Source organism: Petaurus breviceps, unplaced genomic scaffold (assembly GCF_028583685.1).
Source record: "Petaurus breviceps papuanus isolate PSGF00001 unplaced genomic scaffold, PetGlider_PUasm1.0 90731, whole genome shotgun sequence".
Classification (NCBI taxonomy): Eukaryota; Metazoa; Chordata; class Mammalia; order Diprotodontia; family Petauridae; genus Petaurus; species Petaurus breviceps.
Window position 1 is genome coordinate 680307 of NW_027187325.1, and position 20374 is coordinate 700680.

The following is a 20374-nucleotide window of genomic DNA, read 5'->3' on the forward strand; positions in this document are numbered from 1 at the left end:
AATGTGTGCCAGAGGGAGGAAAGTAGGAAGGCAGGATTTTGTTCTTGGGTGGGGTGCAGCAGATTACTGTGTGTTGACTCAGAGAAACCAAATCCCTGAGTCACCCTTACCCAGTGAGCTCATAGCCTTTTCTCTCCTGTCAGGAAGTAAGTGACTCATTCCCTTACCTGGTTTGTTTATAGGAGGAAGGTCTGGGTTGCTACACTTGGTGGCTGCGGAGAAAGAGAGAAAAGTGGTGCTGGGAGGGCTTGCCAGTTTCCAGGACTGTTTTCTATTGGAGTAGCTGTTCTCCCAGAATGAGATTGCTTCATCTGGACAGGCTGCTCAGGGTCACTGGAAAAAAAAAACATGCCTTATACTTCTCATGTACCCTTTCCCAATGTCCTTTTCTGAACTTGAGGAATGGTGGCATTAAGCCCATAGCCTTTGTGTGAGTCAGTACGATAAGTACAGAATGATGTCCTTGAAGTGGAGTTAGGGTGGTCTGGGGAGCAGCTTGGGCAGGTGGTAGCTCACAAGGGCATCTTGGGATGTCTAGCTGAGGTACTCAGGAATAGGCTTCCTGATCCCTTCTTTAGGGATGTTCAATAAGGGATTCCCATTCAAGAGAGTGGCACCTTGTGACCTTTGTTATGGTCACTTGCTAACCTGAGATTTAATGATTCTGAGATTTGGGTTTCTGATTAATCTCCCCTTGACACCCTTTTTCATAATATCTCACTGTCTAGGCTCTCTTAAGTACCTGTCAGCTCTGTCTTCTTCACGGGTATGGGATAAAGGTAACCTTTGTAGCTCTTCTCCTCCATGCCCGAAACCTTTGCAGCTGCTTGCATCAATTTTGAGTGCTTGACTGACTCAGAGTCAATAAGCATTTATTTATTTATTTATTCATGTATTTATTAATTCATTTATTTATTTATTTATTATAAATAGTATTTTGTTTTTTACAATTACATGGAAAGACAATTTTTAACATTCACTTTTATAAAATTCTGAGTTCCAAATTTCCTCCCTCCCATTTCTCTTCCCTAAGATGATAAGCAGTATAGGATATACATGGGCAATCTTATAAAACCTATTTTCATATTAGCCATGTTGTGAAAGAAGAAACAATTTACAAAAAAATTAGTTTGCAAAAGGAAAAAAAAAACCACAAAAAAAATAAAGCAAGCGAAAACAGTCTGCTTTGATCTGCATTCAGACTCCATAGTTCTTTCTCTCGATAGCATTTTCCATCATGACTCTTTTGGAATTGTCATGGGTCAGTCAGTATCTGTGCAACAAATACCTACTGTGTACCAGGCAGTGTGCTAAGAGTAAGGGATGAAAAGAAGGGTAAAAAAAATCCAACTCACTCAAAACTCCAGTCCTTGAGAGCCAGGGAACCTACCTGGAGTCAGGAGATGGAGGGCCCTATGAGAGGAACAGTGTCATTGGATCATGGAATAGTACATGGAGGAGTGTAAGGTGCGAGAAGACTGGAATGCTAGGAAAGGAAAGTTTACGAAGGGTTTTAATAGTCAAACAGAGGAGTGAGCAAAGTTCCAAAGAGGGCCTGGACCAAAGACTGGGCTGGAAATCCCAAACATGAAACCAAGGAGATGGAATATTGGTCCTCAGTAGAGAGAAGAAATCGTATCAGTCCTTACATAGAGACTTGGCTCTGAAAAATCACAGCTCCCCTGGCTCTGCCCAGGACACTTCCCTTTACCAAAGAAAAAAAAGTTTTGTTTTTTTTTGAGGTGGTAGGAGAATTTTTAAAGCAATAAAACAAGTTCACTTTAATGGCACTTAATTTTTTTGAAAAGCTTTCCTCACAACAAACCTTTGAGTTAGATAGTTATAGGATGTTATATCCATTTTACAGATGAGGAATCGGAGGTCTTAAAGCCTTAAGTGACTTGTCTATGGTCATACAGCAAGTAACGGAAACCAGCACTCCAACCCAGGTCCCTTGACCAATAGCATGAAAATGGACTCTTGAATTTCAGGCTGCTTCTCATGAAAGCAGGCCACAGTTTGGTAGCCATGGTTATTCTTTCTCTGAGGTCTCTACACTTGGCTGTGGAGAACATGATAATAAATTTGGAGTCTAGAGATGATATGAAAAGACAGGGTAGTATGGTAGAAAGAACACTGAGCCTGGAAGCAAGAGATGGAAATTCTAGTACCTCCTGCCTCCCCATCTCTGCCACTTATCCACTGTGTGACCTTGGGCAAGAGTCTTAACCAGGCATGGGGGCTGTGACCTTGAGCCCACATGTAGCCTAGGTCCTCACGTGCAGCCTTTGGATTGAATCCAAACTTCACAGAACAAATCTCTTCCCCACTCCTGGTCTTAACCTTTCTGAGTCTCATTCGCCTCTCGCGTAGCTTGTGGTTAATATCTGAAGTTGGGGCTCAATCAGATGATCTCTGGATGGCCCTTCCTGGTCCTTCCATAGACCTTAACCATGATTCTATATGGTTCTTTTCCCAGGACAATCACTAACTTCCCTGTGTCTTTGTTTCATTTTCTCTGTCATTTCTGAGGCCTTAACCTTCTTGAATGACAGTATTCAAGACTGCAGCATGGGCTGGGGGTGGGACGGGGGCTTTCCAGGGTCCTGGTGTGACCAGTGCCAACATAAACCATACGATTTCTCTCTCCTGTTTACTTGTATACCTGGATGGAAGAAAGAGTGTGGCTGGCAACGCAGCCTTTCATTCCACACTCAGATGAGGTTGAAGTACGGATGCCCCTGGGAGAGCTAACAGTGATTGAAATGGACTTGGATTGAAATGAATCTTGGATGACAAGATTATAAGATTCAGAACTGGAAGGGGTCTTAGAGATCATTTAGTCTGACTTTCTTATTTCACAGATAAAGAAACTGAGTTTTAGAAAGTTTAAGTGACTTTCTCCAGGTCACATACTATCAGAGTTGGGATATGAATAAATAGCTAATAGCTAGCATTTATATTTTACTTCAAGGTTTGCAAAGAGTTTTACAAATATTACAAATTAAAACAAATGTTTGCAATATTTACACGGGCAGCCAGATGGCTTAGTGGCTAGAGTGCCATTCCTGGAGTCAGGCAGACTTGTCTTCCAGAGTTCAAATCTGACCTCAGACACTTCCTAACTTAACCTATATGTCTATAAAATGAACTGGAGAAGGAAATGGCAAACCACTCCTGTATCTTTGCCAAGAAAACTCCAAATGGGGTCACAAAGAGTCAGGCAGGACTGAAAAATGACTGAACACCCTTCTCCGACCCCCCAAATACCTTGTTTTATCCTCACACCAATCTTATACCCATTTTACAGTTGAGGAAACTGAGGCAGACTGAAGTGAAGTGTCTTGCCCAGGGTCACATAGCTGCTAAATGTCTGAGGCTAGATTTGAACTCAGGTCTTCCTGACTCCAAGGTCCAGGGCTATCCACTGTACCATCTAGTTACTTAGGCAAACTCAGGTACCCAGTGGTCTAGTGGTGGATGAGTGCAAATACTGAAGAGCACCCTGGACCTTTCTCTCAGATTTTATAATCTAATATACAACTTGAAATCAATATAAACAATGTAACTAGATCCGTACATTCAACATCAGTGATCTTGTCACCTTGGAAACGCCCTTCCTCAATGCAGATCTCAGCCTGTAACTTAGGGAGTTGTAATAGGCTCAGAGAGGTTAATTGTCTTCAACTAAATGTTAGAGGGGAGACCTATGCCCAGAGCTTCCTGACTCTAGGTCCAGTGTTTTTTGGACTTTTCCCCACTGCCTCTGATATGTGTGAATACATTAAATATACTTTAGAAGATTTATATTTGTGTTTGGATGAGAGTAAAAGGCTCTGTGAAGGCTCTCCCTACTCCTCATTAACGTGACAGCTTTGCCAAGGTATCAGGGGGGTGTTTTATGAGCTTTTTTCCTCTAGAAGATCTCTAGTCTTTAGCCTTAGGCTTCTGACCCTGTAGGGATTCAGGATCATGTAGTGGAACTCAATCCAAGATGTAGTGAATACCTTGTTGGCTATCATAATGCCTCCCTTCCAACAAATCTAGATCTTGGAAATAATAATCATATTAGCTGGTGTTTGTATAGCGCTTTAAGGTTTGCAGAGTGTTTTAATATGTTACCTCATTTGATCCTCACAACAACTCGATTCTGCAGATAAAGAAACTGAGACTGAGAGAATGTAAATGACTTGACCAGGGTCACACAGCTAGGATGCATCTGAGGTGGGATTCAAACTCCAATTTTCCTGTTATCTACTATGCTAATAGCTTCCATAATTAATATTTATAATTTGTTTCTCTGGGAGAATTTGTTATTGGGTTTTTTCTCCCAGGGGATTTTTTTAATCTTTGAATTGGAATGAAAGGTTTCATTCCCTAAGGAAGGAACTTCAGGGAGGAGGGGAAGTTTGTGGGTATTGGTGTGGGAGTTGTTTGGTTGATCTCTGAGGTCTCTTCCAAGGTTCTAGAAAGCCTGTAATGAATGCTGGTAACTCTGAGCCTCCACTTCCTTCTATTCCCAGAGGGTGGGTATGGATTTGGGGAACAAAGAAAGCCTTACTCCTGCCAGCCAGGAGGGAAACAGGAGAGGAAGAAGCCAGTGAGGGTGAGTTAGGTGAAGTGTTAGACCAAGAATAGATTGGGTCTCCAGGTGAATGTTGAGCGAGGGTCATACGATCAAAGATGTAGATCTGGAAGGGACCTCAGAGGTTGTGTACTCTAAAGTCTCTGCTTTATAAATGATGAAACTGAGACCAAGAGAGGTCAAAGGACTTATCCAGGGTCACACAGGTAGTCAAATGACGCAAATGGGATTTAAACCAGTCTCTGACTCTCAGTTTAGTGCCTAGTCCACTGTACCGTGCCTCCTCTCCAAGGAAATATTTTAAATACAGCTTGCCCATAATTCTTGAGAAAGGTCCTTAAGGAAGCAGATTTGGAGAGAGAGAGCTCCATTTATCCCTGAAAGCTTAGAAAAGTGTCTGAGGAAAGGGGTTGAAACCATGAACCGGCAAAATTGCAGGGATTTGGTAGGTGGTATAATATGGCCATCTCCTTTTGTGGTTTGGGCCCCTACTCTCTTCTTGGGGATGTCTGATGCTGGGTGGGTGAATGGGACAGTTCAGCAGTGGGCACCTTCTAGTGGGGCCACCTCTTTTTGAGAAAGTTTTCTTTTCAAGTGACTGGGGCCTTCTTGGACCCTGAGACTAACATTACCCATTTGGGTTTTGAATGGAAAGATGAGAGTGGTGGTGGGGAGAGCCAGGGCTGTAGGATCTGGTGTAGAATGGTGGGGGGGATCATCCGTCAGATTAGGAAATGAACATGTCCTCTCTCTGTCCAGGCTGAGGAGGAGCTCATCAAAGCTCAGAAGGTATTTGAGGAGATGAATGTTGACTTACAGGAAGAGTTACCATCTCTGTGGAATAGGTGAGTGGGCCTAAGGCAGGAAGGGATATGGACCCCCACTCTGGGGAAGCCTTAAATCTGTTGGGGAAACCTGGTCCCCACCCTTATATTCTGTGAGAAGGGACAAACTGGTATTTGACTTCATGACAAGAAAATAATCTTATCCAGAAATTCTATAGCTCCAAACACCATTGGAGTATTATTCTTCCTGAGGTCAATGTCTAGTCAACACCCCTCTACTTTCCTTTTCCCATCACACTCAGAGATAGGTATACACAAGAAGTAGTGATAGGCAGAAGGGGAAACTGAGGTCCGGAGGAGTTGAATGGTCTACTTGAAGGTTGAATGGTCTACATTGTACTAAAAGAAGTAGCCTTGTTCACAGTCAATTGTCCTTTGGTTGGGCTGTTGGGCAGAGAGTGTGTGTTTTGAGGGGTTTATGCAGATGGGATGTACCATGGACCTACCCTGAGCCCTTTTTAGGTGATTTTCTTGGACCTTTGCCTTCACCTGACCATCTGTCCTTTCCTCTCACTTCAGCCGTGTTGGTTTCTATGTCAACACATTCCAGAGCATTGCTGGCCTGGAAGAAAATTTCCATAAGGAGATGAGCAAGGTAAGCAAACCTCTTGTCTTCGTGGCCTTGTCATCCTACCCCGCTCCAGGAACCTTTGAGATACTAGGCATTATGGGACATTATCCAGCAGCTTAGTCATGTAGTAGATAGAGTTCCAGGCCTCCAGGAAAACTTATCTTCCTTAGTTTAAATCTGGCTCCAGACACTTACTAGCAAGTCACTTAACCCTGTTTGCCTCAGTTTCCTCATCAGTCACATGAGCTGGAGAAGGGAATGGCAAACCACTCCTGTGTCTTTGCCAAGAAACCCCCAAATGGGGTCACAAAGAGTTGGAAACCACCGAAGACTGAAGAACAGCAACGTGGAACAGGGGAAACTGAATTCCAAAGTGAGAGGTCCTGTCTCTGTGACCTGGACTTGGCTGCCTCTCTGGGCCTCTGCATCTTATGTATAAAGCCAGGGGTTGGGCTAGAAGCCTATGATCCTCACCCCACCTCCCCCGTCAGATCCTCGTGAACATTGGGAGCAATGTTCAGTCTTGTTTACTCCTTGTACCCCATTGGAGAATCTCCTCTATCTCGACCTCTCTACCTACAACCTAGTAAAAATAGCCTTTCCCTCCTCTCATGTTTCCCCACCCATGCCCTTTCCTCTTCCCCTTGCCACTCCGGATACCTTTTCCTAATCCCACCCATCCTACATCCAATTTGTGTAGTGCTTCGCTGCCTCTATTTTGGAAAAGATTTGTCCTTCTGAGTTGTTGGCTTATTATGGGCTTAAGGTATACCCTCTCCAAGATATTTGTATTTTAAGGGCAGATTCATGGAAATGGAAAAGTCTTTAGGGCCAAAGGAATGAATTTCTAAGGGTAGAATTTCAGATCCTGTCAAAGGGAGGTGGGAGAAGCTGTGTTTTTTTTTTTTGATTAGAAGAATGTCTGTTTAATACCCTTCACCGCATGCCATATAGGTATCCACTTAAGCCTGCATATAAAACTAGCCCTGAAGATATGTGTCTCTAGTCTGTAGCCAGTGAGGGAATGATTTTTCTGCAAACCTTCTTTATTTTATTTTTATCAGCATTTGGATGTGGTCTTAGCCCTCCTTCCCCTCAGCCAAGGAGGGAAGGTCATAGAGAGGAAACAAGATAAATAAGTGGGGGGAAAAGGGAAGGGAATAAGCATTTATTAAAAGCTTCATTGTGCTAAGCACTTTACAAGTATTATCTCATTTTACCTTCAGAACAACCCTGGAAGGTAAACAAAGGTTAAATGACTTATTCAGGGTCACCCCGCTGGTAAGTGCCTGAGACTAGATTTGAACTCAGATCTTCTCAACTCCAGCCCCAGGGCTTTATCCACTTTGCCCCCAACTGTGTATAGGATTGGCTGCCTTTGGTGAAAAGATCTCAAAGAGGTCAGATAGTGAAAGTGAACAGGAGAGCTTGCCCTGTTGCCTATGTCCTTTTTTGTTGGCCAGGTATGGTGTGTGCCTATCCTAAATGACCTTGATTGGAATGGTAGCAGCTAGAACTGAGTTAATTCATACCAGATCTGTCTCTAGAGGAGATTACAGATGTAACATTCCGTTCCATTCTGTCCCATTCAGTATTAACAAAGTATTAAACATTTGATTTCAGGTAGTAGATAGAATGCTATCTGTATTCCTGGAAGTAATTTTCACACTGGGAGTTTCCTAACCTGAATGAAATCATTTTGCTTTCTCCTATTTATGTATCTACAATATTATCCTTAGTATAGTTACATTCGATGTTATGCAGAATTATGCTGGATGTTGGGGGAATTTAAAGACCATTGGCCATGTGAATGGGAGGTCAGGGAGAGAGGAAGAGTGAGTTAAAGGATGGCATTGCAGGTGGCTGCCCCTGGCATTACCAAGGGTTCCTAAGAAGTCTCAGAACTGGGATTGTACCTGCAGCCCTGGACACTGCCTCACCTGTCCCATTCACCATTCCTCCCTCCTCTCTACAGCTGAACCAAAACCTGAATGATGTGCTGGTGAGCCTGGAGAAACAACATGGCAGCAACACATTCACTGTCAAGGCCCAGCCAAGGTCAGTCCCATGCCCTCGCATGTGGGGGGTCGGGGGGGGGAGAGGAAGAGGCTGCTACAACCTTTCTGTCCCTGTGACAATCCTCTTGTCTTCCTTGATGGGGAGGCACTGCATGAGGGGAAAGCATTGACTTGGCCAACTGAGGATATGCACTGAAGGAAGGACAGGCTTGCTGATGCTGAAAGTAGGGTGGGGGAAGAGGAATGGGGAAGGAGATTAGCTTTTACTATATCCTTGCATCATGTGCAGACCAGTGGGAGATGGGGGCCTGGGAGTGAAGATTTTAGTACAGATCCCCCTTTTTTTCAGCAAAGGAGTAGAAAGTACAGGTTTGGAGAAAATGCAGCTAGGAAAAGAGAAAGAACAGTGAGCTGGAAATCCAGAGACCTGGGTTCTTACTAGTATTGGCCTTGACACGAAATAGTTATATCAGTCTTGAGCAAATCACTTCTCCTTAGTTTTCTCATCTACAAAATAAAGGAGGTCCTACTAGATAAGGGGCTCTTAACTTGGGGTGCATGAACTTAAAAAAATTTTTTTTTGATCACTGTAGTTCAATAGAATTGGTTTCGTTTATAATCTGGCGGATTTTATTTTATGCATTTAAGGATATTTTTCTAAGAAGGCTTAGCCAGATTTCCAGAGGGGTCCATGACACAAAATATACATAGAACCCCTGGCTCTTAAATCCTTATAAATTGGATTCTAGCCTAGCATATCCAGGGAATCAAGTCCAAAGCTAGATGACTCTTTCCCCCTATGCTTCTTCCCACTGCCTGCATCTCATCTGTGAGCAGAGTGGGGAGAATCCTGCCATCAGAGCCAGGAGACCTGGTTTCACTACTTTCTAGCTGGACAACTCAGCCAAGTGACCGTTCCTTTGGCCCTTGATTTTCCCCCTCTCTGAAATGAATCTAATAATACTTTTACTGCCTGCCTCACAGGTTGTTGTGGGGCCCAAATGAGATAATGGAAGTCAAAGTGCTTTGTGAAATAAAAGGCACCCTACAGATGTGAGGTTATTGCTATTATTGGTAAAACTCCAAGCCAGCTGAGGAGGAATGTTTGCCAAGGCTGTTCCTTCAGTGGAGTGCCAGTGAATTCTAGCTGCATTAGTCTTGCTTTCAGCCCAGACCTTGGGCTGATGCGACCCCCCCCCCCCAATAAATCCTGTTCCCATAAATCATGTTCTGCCCAGTGGGAATTCCAAAATCTAGATTTTGTCGTAAATGTTTCTTGTGACAGGATTAGGGGACGGAGGGAACTTGGTGAATTTTCCTTTGTCTAATGATCTGTAGGACTAAGACCTGTACTTGAGATTTCTACTCCTTAGGGACGATGGAAGTATGCATAAATTCATGTGTGTGTATTTTTGTTTGTGAGTTTATGTGTGTATATGAGTAAAAGAGAGTATGTATATGTACAGATGATAGGACAAAGTCTGTAGGGTGCCCTGATAAGAATTCAGTGTCACCGGGGAAAGGAATAAGAGGCATTCCCTTACTCTCTGGTCTTGAGGAGCTGATATCTTGACAAGGGAAACAAGTAATATCCATCTCTGCCATGCAACCCCATCTCATTCCATTGTAGTCATATGAGTGGCATGGAAGGAACATGGTTGTCCAGGTTCCATGATGTGTAGGCTGGGGAATGGTTTGTGTTAAGTAGGCTTATTTCTTAGAGGAGAGGTTCGTCCTTTTTTTTATGAAGAGGGCAGGAATGAGGTCTAACAGCCCGCAGGGAAATCATTTCCTGAATGTAGGACTGCCTTCAGGAAAGGATTAGAAATTGGAGAGGGTAAAGTTAGATTGGAGGCAGATTCAGGAAAGAGGGAGGTAACCTTAACATGCCCCAGACCGAGTGAGTATCATGTCTCAGTGAGGCTAAGAGTGAACCCTGTCTTTTCGGAGAGGCAGTATGGTGTGGTGGGAAAGGCGGTGATCCAGGTGTCAAAAGCTCTGGTTTGAATCCCAACTCTTATACTTGATAGTTTTGTAAACTTTGGCGGGTCATTTAGATTATCTCTGCCTCTATTTCTTCATCTGTAAAATGGGAACCAACTGTATTTGAATTACATATCTCACAGGGTGGTTAGTTCAAAATTATGTAAGTATGAGCTTTTAGCATTATTCTTACACTGCTTGTCTGCCTTCTTCTCACTCCCCCACCCCCCGACAACTCAGTTCTACAAATATTTATCAGCTCTCTACTCATACCAGTGGGGGTAAGGTATAGTGTATCTTTTTGGGGATGGGAGAGACCTAACTTTGATGGGAGTGGGTTGGAAACTGAAACCGATAAGGTCAAAAAGTATTCACCAGACAACATTTCCAGTCTGGCAGATTTTAGGAAATGATTCACCTCTTAAACCACATTATACACGTATATCCTAACCATCCTTCCTCCTCTTCACCGCTGAAAGTCACCATCATCTTTAATTATCATCTTACTGAACTCAAAATAGCAAAGGAGAGAGAGAAAAATGCAGGACATCTTGGTTATATATTAAATTAAACTTTTTTCGTTGTTAGAAAATTGTGAGTTGGTGGACAGAGCCCCACTTGGAAGTTAGGAGATCAGAGTTCTAGTCTCAGCTCTGATGTAGGCTTAGTGTGTGACACTGGATGTCACGTTCCCGTGCTGGGCCCCAACTTCTCGATCTTTGAGGTGGACAGAATCACCTGTATCTTTAAAGCCTGAAAAATGTAGACAAAAGCGCAGTGCTGACCCCAGGAGTGTCCTGGAGGGGCTGTAAAGAGAACTGAAGGGAAAAGCTTTGCCTGGTTTGGTTTTGGGGGCCCCTTTAAAAGTATATGTATTTCAGTGTTGCGCTAGTGATGGGGAGAAAGGAAGACAGAGGACTTTTATTTTTCCCTCCTATAATAAAAGCCATTTGCATCCGGTCCCCCACAGAAAGAAAACTAAACTGTTCTCCAGACTTCGGAGAAAGAAGAGCAGGTACCAGTATACCAAGAGCTGCATTGTGTGGGGGCCCTCAGGGCTCATAAAAAACAAATGTGTGGCCTCCCATGATAACCTGGGTGTGCGGAGGGGAGTCGTGTGTTCCCTTGGGGTCTAGAGCAGGCCCTGTGCATGGCCTGATGTCCTCTGCCTGGGAAGGGGGGAATGGACAGAACTAACCCAATAACCTGCCTTGGTGTGTGTAATGCTGTTTATCCCCTTTGCCCCCTTGGGGATAGGGACAGGTTGGGGAAAGTATCCCAGGGAGTCAGAGACAGGACATGAAATTTGGTGGGTGTGGTGTTTAGTGGAATACTCAAGAGTAGGAAGCTGGGCATGAGACAATCAAAGCAGGAGCAGGAATAGAGGCTGATGAGTACTTAGGAAGAACTTGGCGGTCAGGTTGGGACATTCCAGGGTCCGACTTGCCCAGGAAGCTCCTTCTAGGGGCCAGAACCAATCCCAGGTCATAGTTGCAGGCTTCATGACCACAGCTCACCAAGCCCAGCAAATTTTGTTCCAGGTCTGCTGTAGTCCCTCAGGCTGGCTCCATTGGAGAGACTCCAACAGTGGGATATTCAGTGGGGCCCATCTGGCTTAGAACTTTGTGACCCGAAGCTGCTATTGGACCACCGGGCCACACCCTTTCCCCCACTAGTTTCTCCTCCTGGGAGATTCTTAGTTCTTCTTAGTTCCTATTTTACTACTCTTAGTAGTAGTTACTATTTCTCAGTTACTTTTTTGGAGGGGGAGGTGATTTGTATTTCTTTAAAAAAAAAAATTCAAATTAGTAATGTGGTATGTCTATTAGTCTTTAAAAAACCTAGCTCCGATAGCACAGCGAGTAAGAGCACCGGCTCCAGTGTTGAGAAGACCTGGAGATCAAATCCCGGGCTCAGACACTTAGCACCCACCCAGAAACACCTGGCCGTGTAACCTTGAGCAAGTTACTTAACCCCGATTGCCTAGGGGTGGCCAGGTGGCTCAGTGAGTAAGAGCACCGGCTCCAGTGTCGGGATGACCTGGATCAAATCCGGGCTCAGATACTCAGCACCACACCCAGAAATAACTGGCCGTGTAACCTTGAGCAAGTTACTTAATCCAGATTGCTAAAAAAAAAAAACAAACCAAAAACCCTAACTCCGAGTTTTGTTTTTAATTTTATCTTCAGTGACTTTTCAGGATCTCAATTTTCTAACCTTTAATATGAGGGAATTGGATTAGATAATCTCTAACTTCCTTTTAAGCTTTACCTTCCTAGGATCATCAGAACTGGGAGAATCCAGATGGAATTGGGTCCAGATGGAACCATTGGGTCTGTTGAACAGTGTTTGGGGAGACAGCACAAAGAAAGAGAGAAAACACAATTCTTTCTGTGGTGGTTTCTTCCCTAGGAATTTCTTTTGGACAATCTGTACTTGACACCAAATACTCAGGTCCCAAAGGAATGGACGTAGGAGAAGTTAGGGGCTCCTGTAGTGGTCACTGGACTTGTGGTTCTGAGTCAGCTGCCACAACCCTTTGAGTTCTATCATCTGGGCTCATGCATCTCAGAGAAGAACGTCTTTTGTGTATAGTATCAAACCACAAGGTTAAGATGGCTAGGGCTGGAGGTCTGACCCTGGGGGTTAAGGGGTGCTGACAGATGGGACTGCAGAGTATAGGTGGCTCTTCGTAGGAGTAGGGCTGGTATCAGGGTTTGGCACTCACTTTTACTCAGTTTTCAGTTATTCAGGGGATGGCCAGATTATCCATTCCCCTTGGCACCCCACTCCCTTTCCCTTGCATTGTAGCCACCCCTTTCTGGTGGAAGGGTAGGAGAAAAGGAAATAAAAGTCAGCCAACAGACATTTATTGCTTACTACATGCCAAGAACTGTGATAAGTATTGAGAACACGAAGAAAGGCAACAAACTGTCCCTAGCCTTGATGAGATCACCTTCTAATGGGGGGAGCAGAATAACACGGAAATAACTAGCTATATACAAGATACGTCTGATAAGGCCTCAAAGGAGGAAAGAAGCCCCCTACTAAGATTGTAGAATATTTATTATAAGTAGCTTTCATGTATCTCTGCTTACCATTGCCTCCTATCTGTTTTTTATGGGGTATAAATAAAATACTCAATTTTAATAAATAAATAAGTAATAAATAAAATATTCAAGTATTATACTTGAGAATAAGCTTTGACTACCATGCTGCTTATCGACAAGCACATTAGAGGGGCAATGTCTTTTGTAGAGAGAGTGTATCTGAGGCTTTGGGTTAGCCTGCCTGGTCTTTGGGGCAGGTCCCAGGCTATCCAGGCCAGCTGGCTTGAGTAGAATAGTTTGGACGTGGGGCAGTTAGGTGGCACAGTGAATAGAGCACTGGCCCTGGAGTCAGGAGGACCTGAGTTCAAATCCAGCCTCAGACACATAACACACACACACACACACACACACACACACACACACACACAAACTAGCTGTGTGACTTTGGGCAAGTCACTTAACCCCAATTGCCCTACCTTCCCCCCTCCAAAAAAAAAAAAATTAGAAAAGAATAGTTTACACCCCAGAGCTATCACAAAGGCCCACTGAAGGGTTAGGAGTGAGTTAGTGGGGGAATTAGGAGTACTCTGGCTGTCTGCTTCCTACTGCTCATATGTGGACTTGGGGGTAGAGAATATTCTGGGAACATTTAGAATCTTCTGTTTTTCATTTCTGTCATTGTCCCTAAAGCATTCAGATGTGGGCACAGACTCATCCATGCTCCCTTTCACATAGTCATACACAGAAGGCATATTCATACTTGAATGAACACCTGTACCCTCATTTGTACGGATACACATTTTTCCATATTCACAGATGTTCTCACTCCCTTTGTCATAAGCCTCAGAGTGGAGGTACAGGAAAAGTCCATTGTGGAGTTTTCTCCCAGGATTCCATCTCCTCTGGGCCGGGGTCCTTGTACCTTGATATAGAGGACCTGGCTAATGGCTCCTCTGAAAAGTCACCTCCTGCTCACTACCTCCCACTGTCTCTGTCTCCATCTCTGCAGTGACAATGCCCCCACGAAAGGGGACAAGAGCCCCTCACCACCACCCGATGGTTCCCCAGCTGGCACCCCTGAGATCAAGGTCAACCACGAGCCTGAACCAGCCAGCCTGGACACTCCTGGGGCTGCCATCCCCAAGTCGCCATCTCAGGTACCCCCTTGACCACACAGTTCTTTCTTTCCCTTTTGCTTCTGTCTCTACCTGCCTTTCCTTCTTCCCTCTTCCTCTGCTTTCCTTCCCTTCTTTCTCTTCATTTTTCACTCTTTTCCCTCCTTCTCCAAGTGAGGGAATGCCTTCTGTGGGCTTCCCAGTGCTTTCTTTTTTCCACTGAGGCAGGAGGTTTAAGTTCTGAGGGTTACAATGGAGGTCTATAAGGGAGGCTTAGAAGCCTATTTTATTCTGGGAGGGATGACTCTATCAGAGACTCCATGGAATCCCAGTACCCATCTTCTTATGCCAGCCTCCTTCCAAGCCTTCCCAGTCCCTGAGGGCCCTTCCTCAAAGTCTGAATCTGGTCACCACTAAAATGTTCTTGAGCTTCAGTAGTTGGGCCAACTTCTCACCCACTGCTGTTACTGCTCTTACTGTCAGTACTCTGATCTCCCGCACTCCCCCCAGTGTCACTCTCCAGTTCCTTTAGTGGAGTGTGTTTTGGCTTTATTGGAAAACCAGACACCCCCGATCCCTGCAGGCCCCAGCAGTCCCTATGCTACATACTTTCTTTGCGCTTGCCTCTCTGTATTCTGAGTTTTCCTTTGTGTAGCTCCTTCCTCTGCCCTATCCCTTCCTTTTATTGTGGCTCTCCCACCCTTTTCTGGAGTGCATGCTACCACCCTCAGCCTGGTCCAGGCCATGGGCATTCTTCTGGGTCTTGCAGTTTCCAGGGCATCCTGGGAACATGTGTTATTGCCTTTTCCCTCTCCTGTCCTGCCAGGTCAAATGCTACCTCCTACCTCATGTGCCAAGTTATGAAAATCGTTCACATTTTCTTTGAGTTCTCCCCTGAGATTTCCCTGGGAGCTGCCTTATATTAGCATACTCAATATTGGGGGTCTTTGGGGATGGAGATAAGGAAGGGAGTGGAATGAGATGGGGTACATTAATGACTTAAGGATCATTTAGCCAAGCCCAAGGATCAAGGAGAAAAGTGGGAGAGAGAGGATGACAGAAGAGGAAAATAAAAAAGAGGAAAAGAGAGTGAAGTGGTATGGGGAGTGGTGGGAGAAAGGGGGATGGGATCTCCTGGTGGGAGGGCAGATTCCTCATCACCCCCTCTTTTAAGGCAAGCAGTCCAGTAGAAGGAACTGCTTTCATTCTGGGCTTTAAAAAATTATTTTAAAGTTGATTTAATTGAGTTTGAATTTCAGGGGAAGAGATGGAGGCCAGCTATGCTTGTGGGTGGCTGCCTTGGTCTGGCTTGTTGAAAAGGCCAGCAGTCAGAATGATGGGGCCACAGCCCCCTCTGGTGGTCGCAGTGCTTCACTGCATGCCAGTCTGCCCCAGCCTAGATGTAATGGAACAAGTCCTCTAAGGAGTCTCCAGGAGATAGGGGAAGGAGACAGAGAGAGGAGCTGGGAAAGGGCATTTGTTACTGACAGAATGCCTTCCCCTTTCAGAATAAAGGAAGCCCCCCCCCCCCCAAATTAGAGGTAGTGTTTCATTGACCTGTTCATTTCAGTTAAATCAGTATAATTCTACCAAATCTATGTAATTAAATTGAATTCATCGAGGCTTTAATTAAGCACCTATGTGAATTTGGCAAGAGCTTATTAAGGATATATTCTTTCTTCCCCTCCCTCCCTTATCATTTTTTTCTTACTTCTCTCCTTAAGCTTCACTATGTCTTTCTCCACTGTCAATATTTCTATTATCTCTTTTTTCCCCCCATTTTACCTGCTACATCCCCAGCAAAAGGAGTTCTCTTTCCTGAAGGGGCTTCTGGTCCTGTTGAGCATGCCAGACCTAGACACATGAAATAATAGTGAGACCCTACAGGAGAGGTTCTGACTAAGAGATAGCTTGCATGGCAGAGACTCATTCATCCTTGGTTGGTGCTGGGGCGGGATGCCAGTGTGCGCTGTGATCTAGGAAGTTTCCATAGAAAAGATGAGCTGGGTCTTACAGGATGGGGGTAAGAGTTGGAGAGATGGAAGGCATAGCTCTCACCTTCAGAGGGTAGACAGGGAGAAGCTGGATGGAAGGAGGTGGAATCCTGAATTGAGATGTCTTTAGGGTCTGAATCTCTCAGCTGCTCTTAGGTCCCTTCCTTGGGGAGGGAACAGGGTTGGTGTTAGGCGGATTTGCTTTTTCTTTCTCTCTCCAGGGCAATGTTTTGAGGCTTATCTTTTCTTCCTTTCCATCCCTGAGATTGAACTGGCGTTTCTGGTGTCTGTGTTGAGACGTAATGATCATTTTGAATCTTGCTTCCCCTTCTCCAGCGTAGGAGCCACCAGGATGGGAGTGGACCCACTTGCTTCCATTTTCCTGACCGAGGCCAGCATCTCCTGTTCTGTACTCCTTGTCCACGATCTGTGATTTGACTAACCGGAGCTTTGTCTTTGTCTCTGTCCACATCTCTCTGCCCCAACATGTTTTGCCGCGTGATCCCCTGCCCCCTGTCATCGGTCGCGCCCTACCCTTATCTGCCTGCAGCTTCGAAAAGGCCCACCAGTCCCACCGCCTCCCAAACACACTCCGTCCAAGGAAATCAAGCAGGAGCACATTATCAGCTTGTTTGATGACAATTTTGTCCCCGAGATCAGCGTGACCACCCCCTCACAGGTCAGCCACGGCCATCCTCACTCATTCTCTCTGCCTTTCTTTCTTCATTTATCATATACCATCCTTCTCTCCTGCTCCTTTCCAGGAGAAATGAGGAAGAAACAGGAGGGGTTCAGAGCATGTGCTGGCAGCTTGGGGTGAGGAAGGCGTGGAAATGAATCTGAGTTGGGAATTATAAGTATTTCCTGTCCATATCACATGGAAAAGAAAAGCCCATTTTTACCAAATGAGGTCCTAAGGGATTAAGGAGTTATATTCCCTTATGCTTCTGCTTTTCAAGTTTTATATCCTATGTCCCACCAAAGCATGTGCTCCTTTATGTAGTACTTTTTATATATTGCTTATTGGGGGAAGGGAATAAATGTTTATATAATGCCACCTTTGTGCCAAGCACTGCGAAGATATTATCTCATTTGATCGTTGAACCACAGACTTTATAGATTATCTAGTCCAGTCCCTTCCTTTTACAAGTGAGGAAACTGAGGCTTAAAGAGAATCATGGAGCTCTACAATGGGACTAGTGAGGTTTCTTGGCCCAGTTCATCAAACTAGTTAGTGACAGAATTGAGACTAGAACTCACGTCTTCTCATTCTCAGCCAAGGATGCTATTCTGCCCTATTTTATCTGCCTATCTTGCTACTGAAGGCAGATGGGTATGATATAGGTTAGAATTCTATGGATTGAGGAATGGAGTTAGTAAACCCTTTCTCTTCATTGAGAGGAACTTGGTGTAACAGTGCACTGAGTTTGGGGTCCAGAGAGACTTGGGCTTGAATCCTGACTGACATTTAATTGCTGTGTGACCCTGGGTATGATTTATTCAGCCTTCTAAGCCTCAGTTTCCTTGTCTGCAAATAGTCTGTGTTACCTTTCTCAGACTCTTTATAAACCTTAAAACACTATGGAAATGTGAGCTTTTATTAAGCATTTACTGTATGGAATGCAGAGAGATGTTGTAGATATAATGGTTAGAATGCTAGATTTGGAGTTAGAAATAGTTATAACAACTAATATCATAGAGTGCCTGCTACTTTGTGCCAAGTACTTTACAAATATCTCATTTTATCCTCAAAACAGCCCTGACAGTAAGGCGCTTTTATTACCTCCATTTTACAAATGAGGAAACTGGCATACAGGTTAAGTGACTTGTTCAAGCTATTACGTGTCAGAGGCCAAATTTAAACTCAGGTCTTCCTGGCTCCTGGCCCAGCTCTAATATCCTGTACCACCTTACTGCCCCTGGAAGATCTAGGTTTAAATCCTGTCACTAGCTGGGTTACCATGGGCAAGTCACCTGCTGTGAGACTCAGCAAACTCTCCAAGACTATGAATTGGAGATGGATTGCTTCTGCATCGGTGGAGAGAGGTTCCCACAGTGATGACATCACAGGTCCTTGGCATGTTGACACATGTAGGGTTAGGTTTTGGAAATGCAAGGATGAAAAATTGCTCAACCCTCAACTTTCCATCCTAATGGGAATAGGCTGCCTTAAGGGGCAACGCGCCCCATAGAGTTGTTTATTGGAGATTTTATAGATGGGATTTGTGATTTGGCTATCAATCAGACTGTATGATTCCTCAAATTCTTCCTGGTTCTAAGAATCTATTTTTCTGTGGACTCCCCCTCCTTTTTTCCCCCTTTGTGATACTGAGTCTATCACATCCAGGCTGGAGGTCCTGATCCCTCTGCTAATCATCAACGTGGTAGCTTTGACCTGTTCCATGTCTAACCCGAGATGGTTTATCCCTCTTTAGGCAGTCTGGTAGTCCTTCTTCCCTCCCATTGTGCTAAATCTTGGGAGCTCACCATATTGGTGTCAGGTTTTCTGTGGACAGCTGATTGACAGCATGCAACAGCTCAGAGCTCCAGAACTCAGGCAATCCATCCACCTGGGATTGTAGGTGTGCACTGCTATGACTGGCATTCTGTGATCCTTTTATGGTCTGTTCTTAGCACCTCAGAATGCATTGGGAAATCCTCCCTAGGAAATCTAATATTTCAGCTAGACTTTTTTTTGAGGGGCTAAATGACTTGCCCAAGGTCACACAGCTAGTTAAGTGTCTGAGTCTGGATTTGAACTCAGGTCCTTCTAACTCCAGGGCCCGTGCTCTATCCACTGCTCCACCTACTTGCCCCTTCAGCTTGACTTAGATTTATTGGCATTCTGAGTGAGACTTACTGGGAGAGACTTGTCCCCTTAGAGGACCTGCTACACCTGTCTTCCTGCTTCACTAGGAGAAAGGAAACTGCCAAAAGCCCCAGGCTTACAGACGGCTTTCATCTTCCTCCCCATTTATCTTCTGTACTCCATCCATGCCTGCTACTTTCCATAATTCACTGCATGTTTTTTCTCTCTCTCATTCTTCCTGTTATCTACTGCATGTCTTATATGTTTGTGCGTACAATCGGGGGAATACCCTTGTTCATGGAACCTGGCCTGAGGACCAAGCATGGCTTCCATTTGGAGCATTCTCACCCTTGGTGCACAGAAGGGAGAGAGGGGCCATTGGGGCTTCTGGGACTGGGGGAGAGGGAAGGTCTAGCCTCACTGGACTCCTGCTGTGATGTCATCATTGTCATTGGCAACGCAAAGGAAAGACTTCCAGGAGAACAAGGGACTCTGGGAAAGGCCAGGAGGCCTTTACTCATAGGGTAGAAATTTGCCTGCGTCGAGGTAAGGGGAGAAATGACTTCTCAGGGGTCCCCTCTTTGGTGTTTTTGTCAGGTTTTTTGTTTTTGAACAACTCTTTGTATCAGATTTATTGGCATTCTAAATCAGTAGTTAGGCTATTTGATTTATTTTAGCCATCCTCCTGACTCTTACTGACCCTTTTTCTAGGCTCATATGCCACCCCAGGCCAGCTAGGTGATGCAGTGGATGGAGTATTGGACCTAGAGTCAGGAAGACTCATCTGAGTTCAAATCTGGCCTCAGGCACTTACTAGCTGTGTGACCCTGGGCAAGTCCCTTAATCCTGCTTGCCTCAGTTTCCCTATCTGTAAAAAGAGCTGGAGAAGGAAATGGCAAACCACTCCGGTATTTTTTCCAAGAAAATCCCAAATGGCATCATGAAGAGTCAGATGTGACTGAAATGAGTAACAACAACGAAGTATTACCCTGAGCCCCTTGGTATAGCATTCTTCTGCCTCTTTCCATGCATGCCTAACTTCTTAAAGTGCTCTGTAAGCCAAAATGTCATCCTTCCTTCTCTTACCTCACCTGTATTCCCTCAGTGCAAATATCTCAGCGAGGTGTTGGGAAGAGAAGAACTGGGTGCATGTGGACTTATTCACACCAGTGTGTAAAGTGACTCATACTAATTACAGATACTTGCAATTGGAAAAGCAAATGATTATACTAGCCTAAATAAATCTCCTAACCATGTGGAATTTTATGCTTTATGACAAGATGAAATGACTTAAGTTTAGGCAGTGATATTTTCTGAGCAGACTGCCTAGCCTGTTTTCTGTTATGTCATATCTCTCTTCATCCAGGGTTGGCAAACTTACTTGGAGGGAATTTGGCTCCTGTC

At 44.6% G+C, this 20374-nt stretch overlaps 1 protein-coding gene across 16 annotated transcripts in view; it reads left to right on the top strand.

Moving 5' to 3' along the window:
* BIN1 (bridging integrator 1) overlaps positions 1-20374 on the top strand; it is a 135396-nt gene that overhangs the window by 98636 nt on the left and 16386 nt on the right. For 5 of the 16 annotated variants that reach the window (XM_069066874.1, XM_069066879.1, XM_069066878.1 and 2 more), the window contains 4 exons: positions 5345-5430; positions 5950-6025; positions 7977-8059; positions 14062-14209. In XM_069066874.1, the coding sequence (XP_068922975.1) occupies positions 5345-5430; positions 5950-6025; positions 7977-8059; positions 14062-14209 (393 nt within the window). Of the gene's footprint in view, positions 1-5344; positions 5431-5949; positions 6026-7976; positions 8060-10972; positions 11018-14061; positions 14210-16711; positions 16841-20374 lie in introns of all 16 variants that reach the window. The other 11 variants (XM_069066869.1, XM_069066873.1, XM_069066870.1 and 8 more) reach the window with 3 other exon arrangements.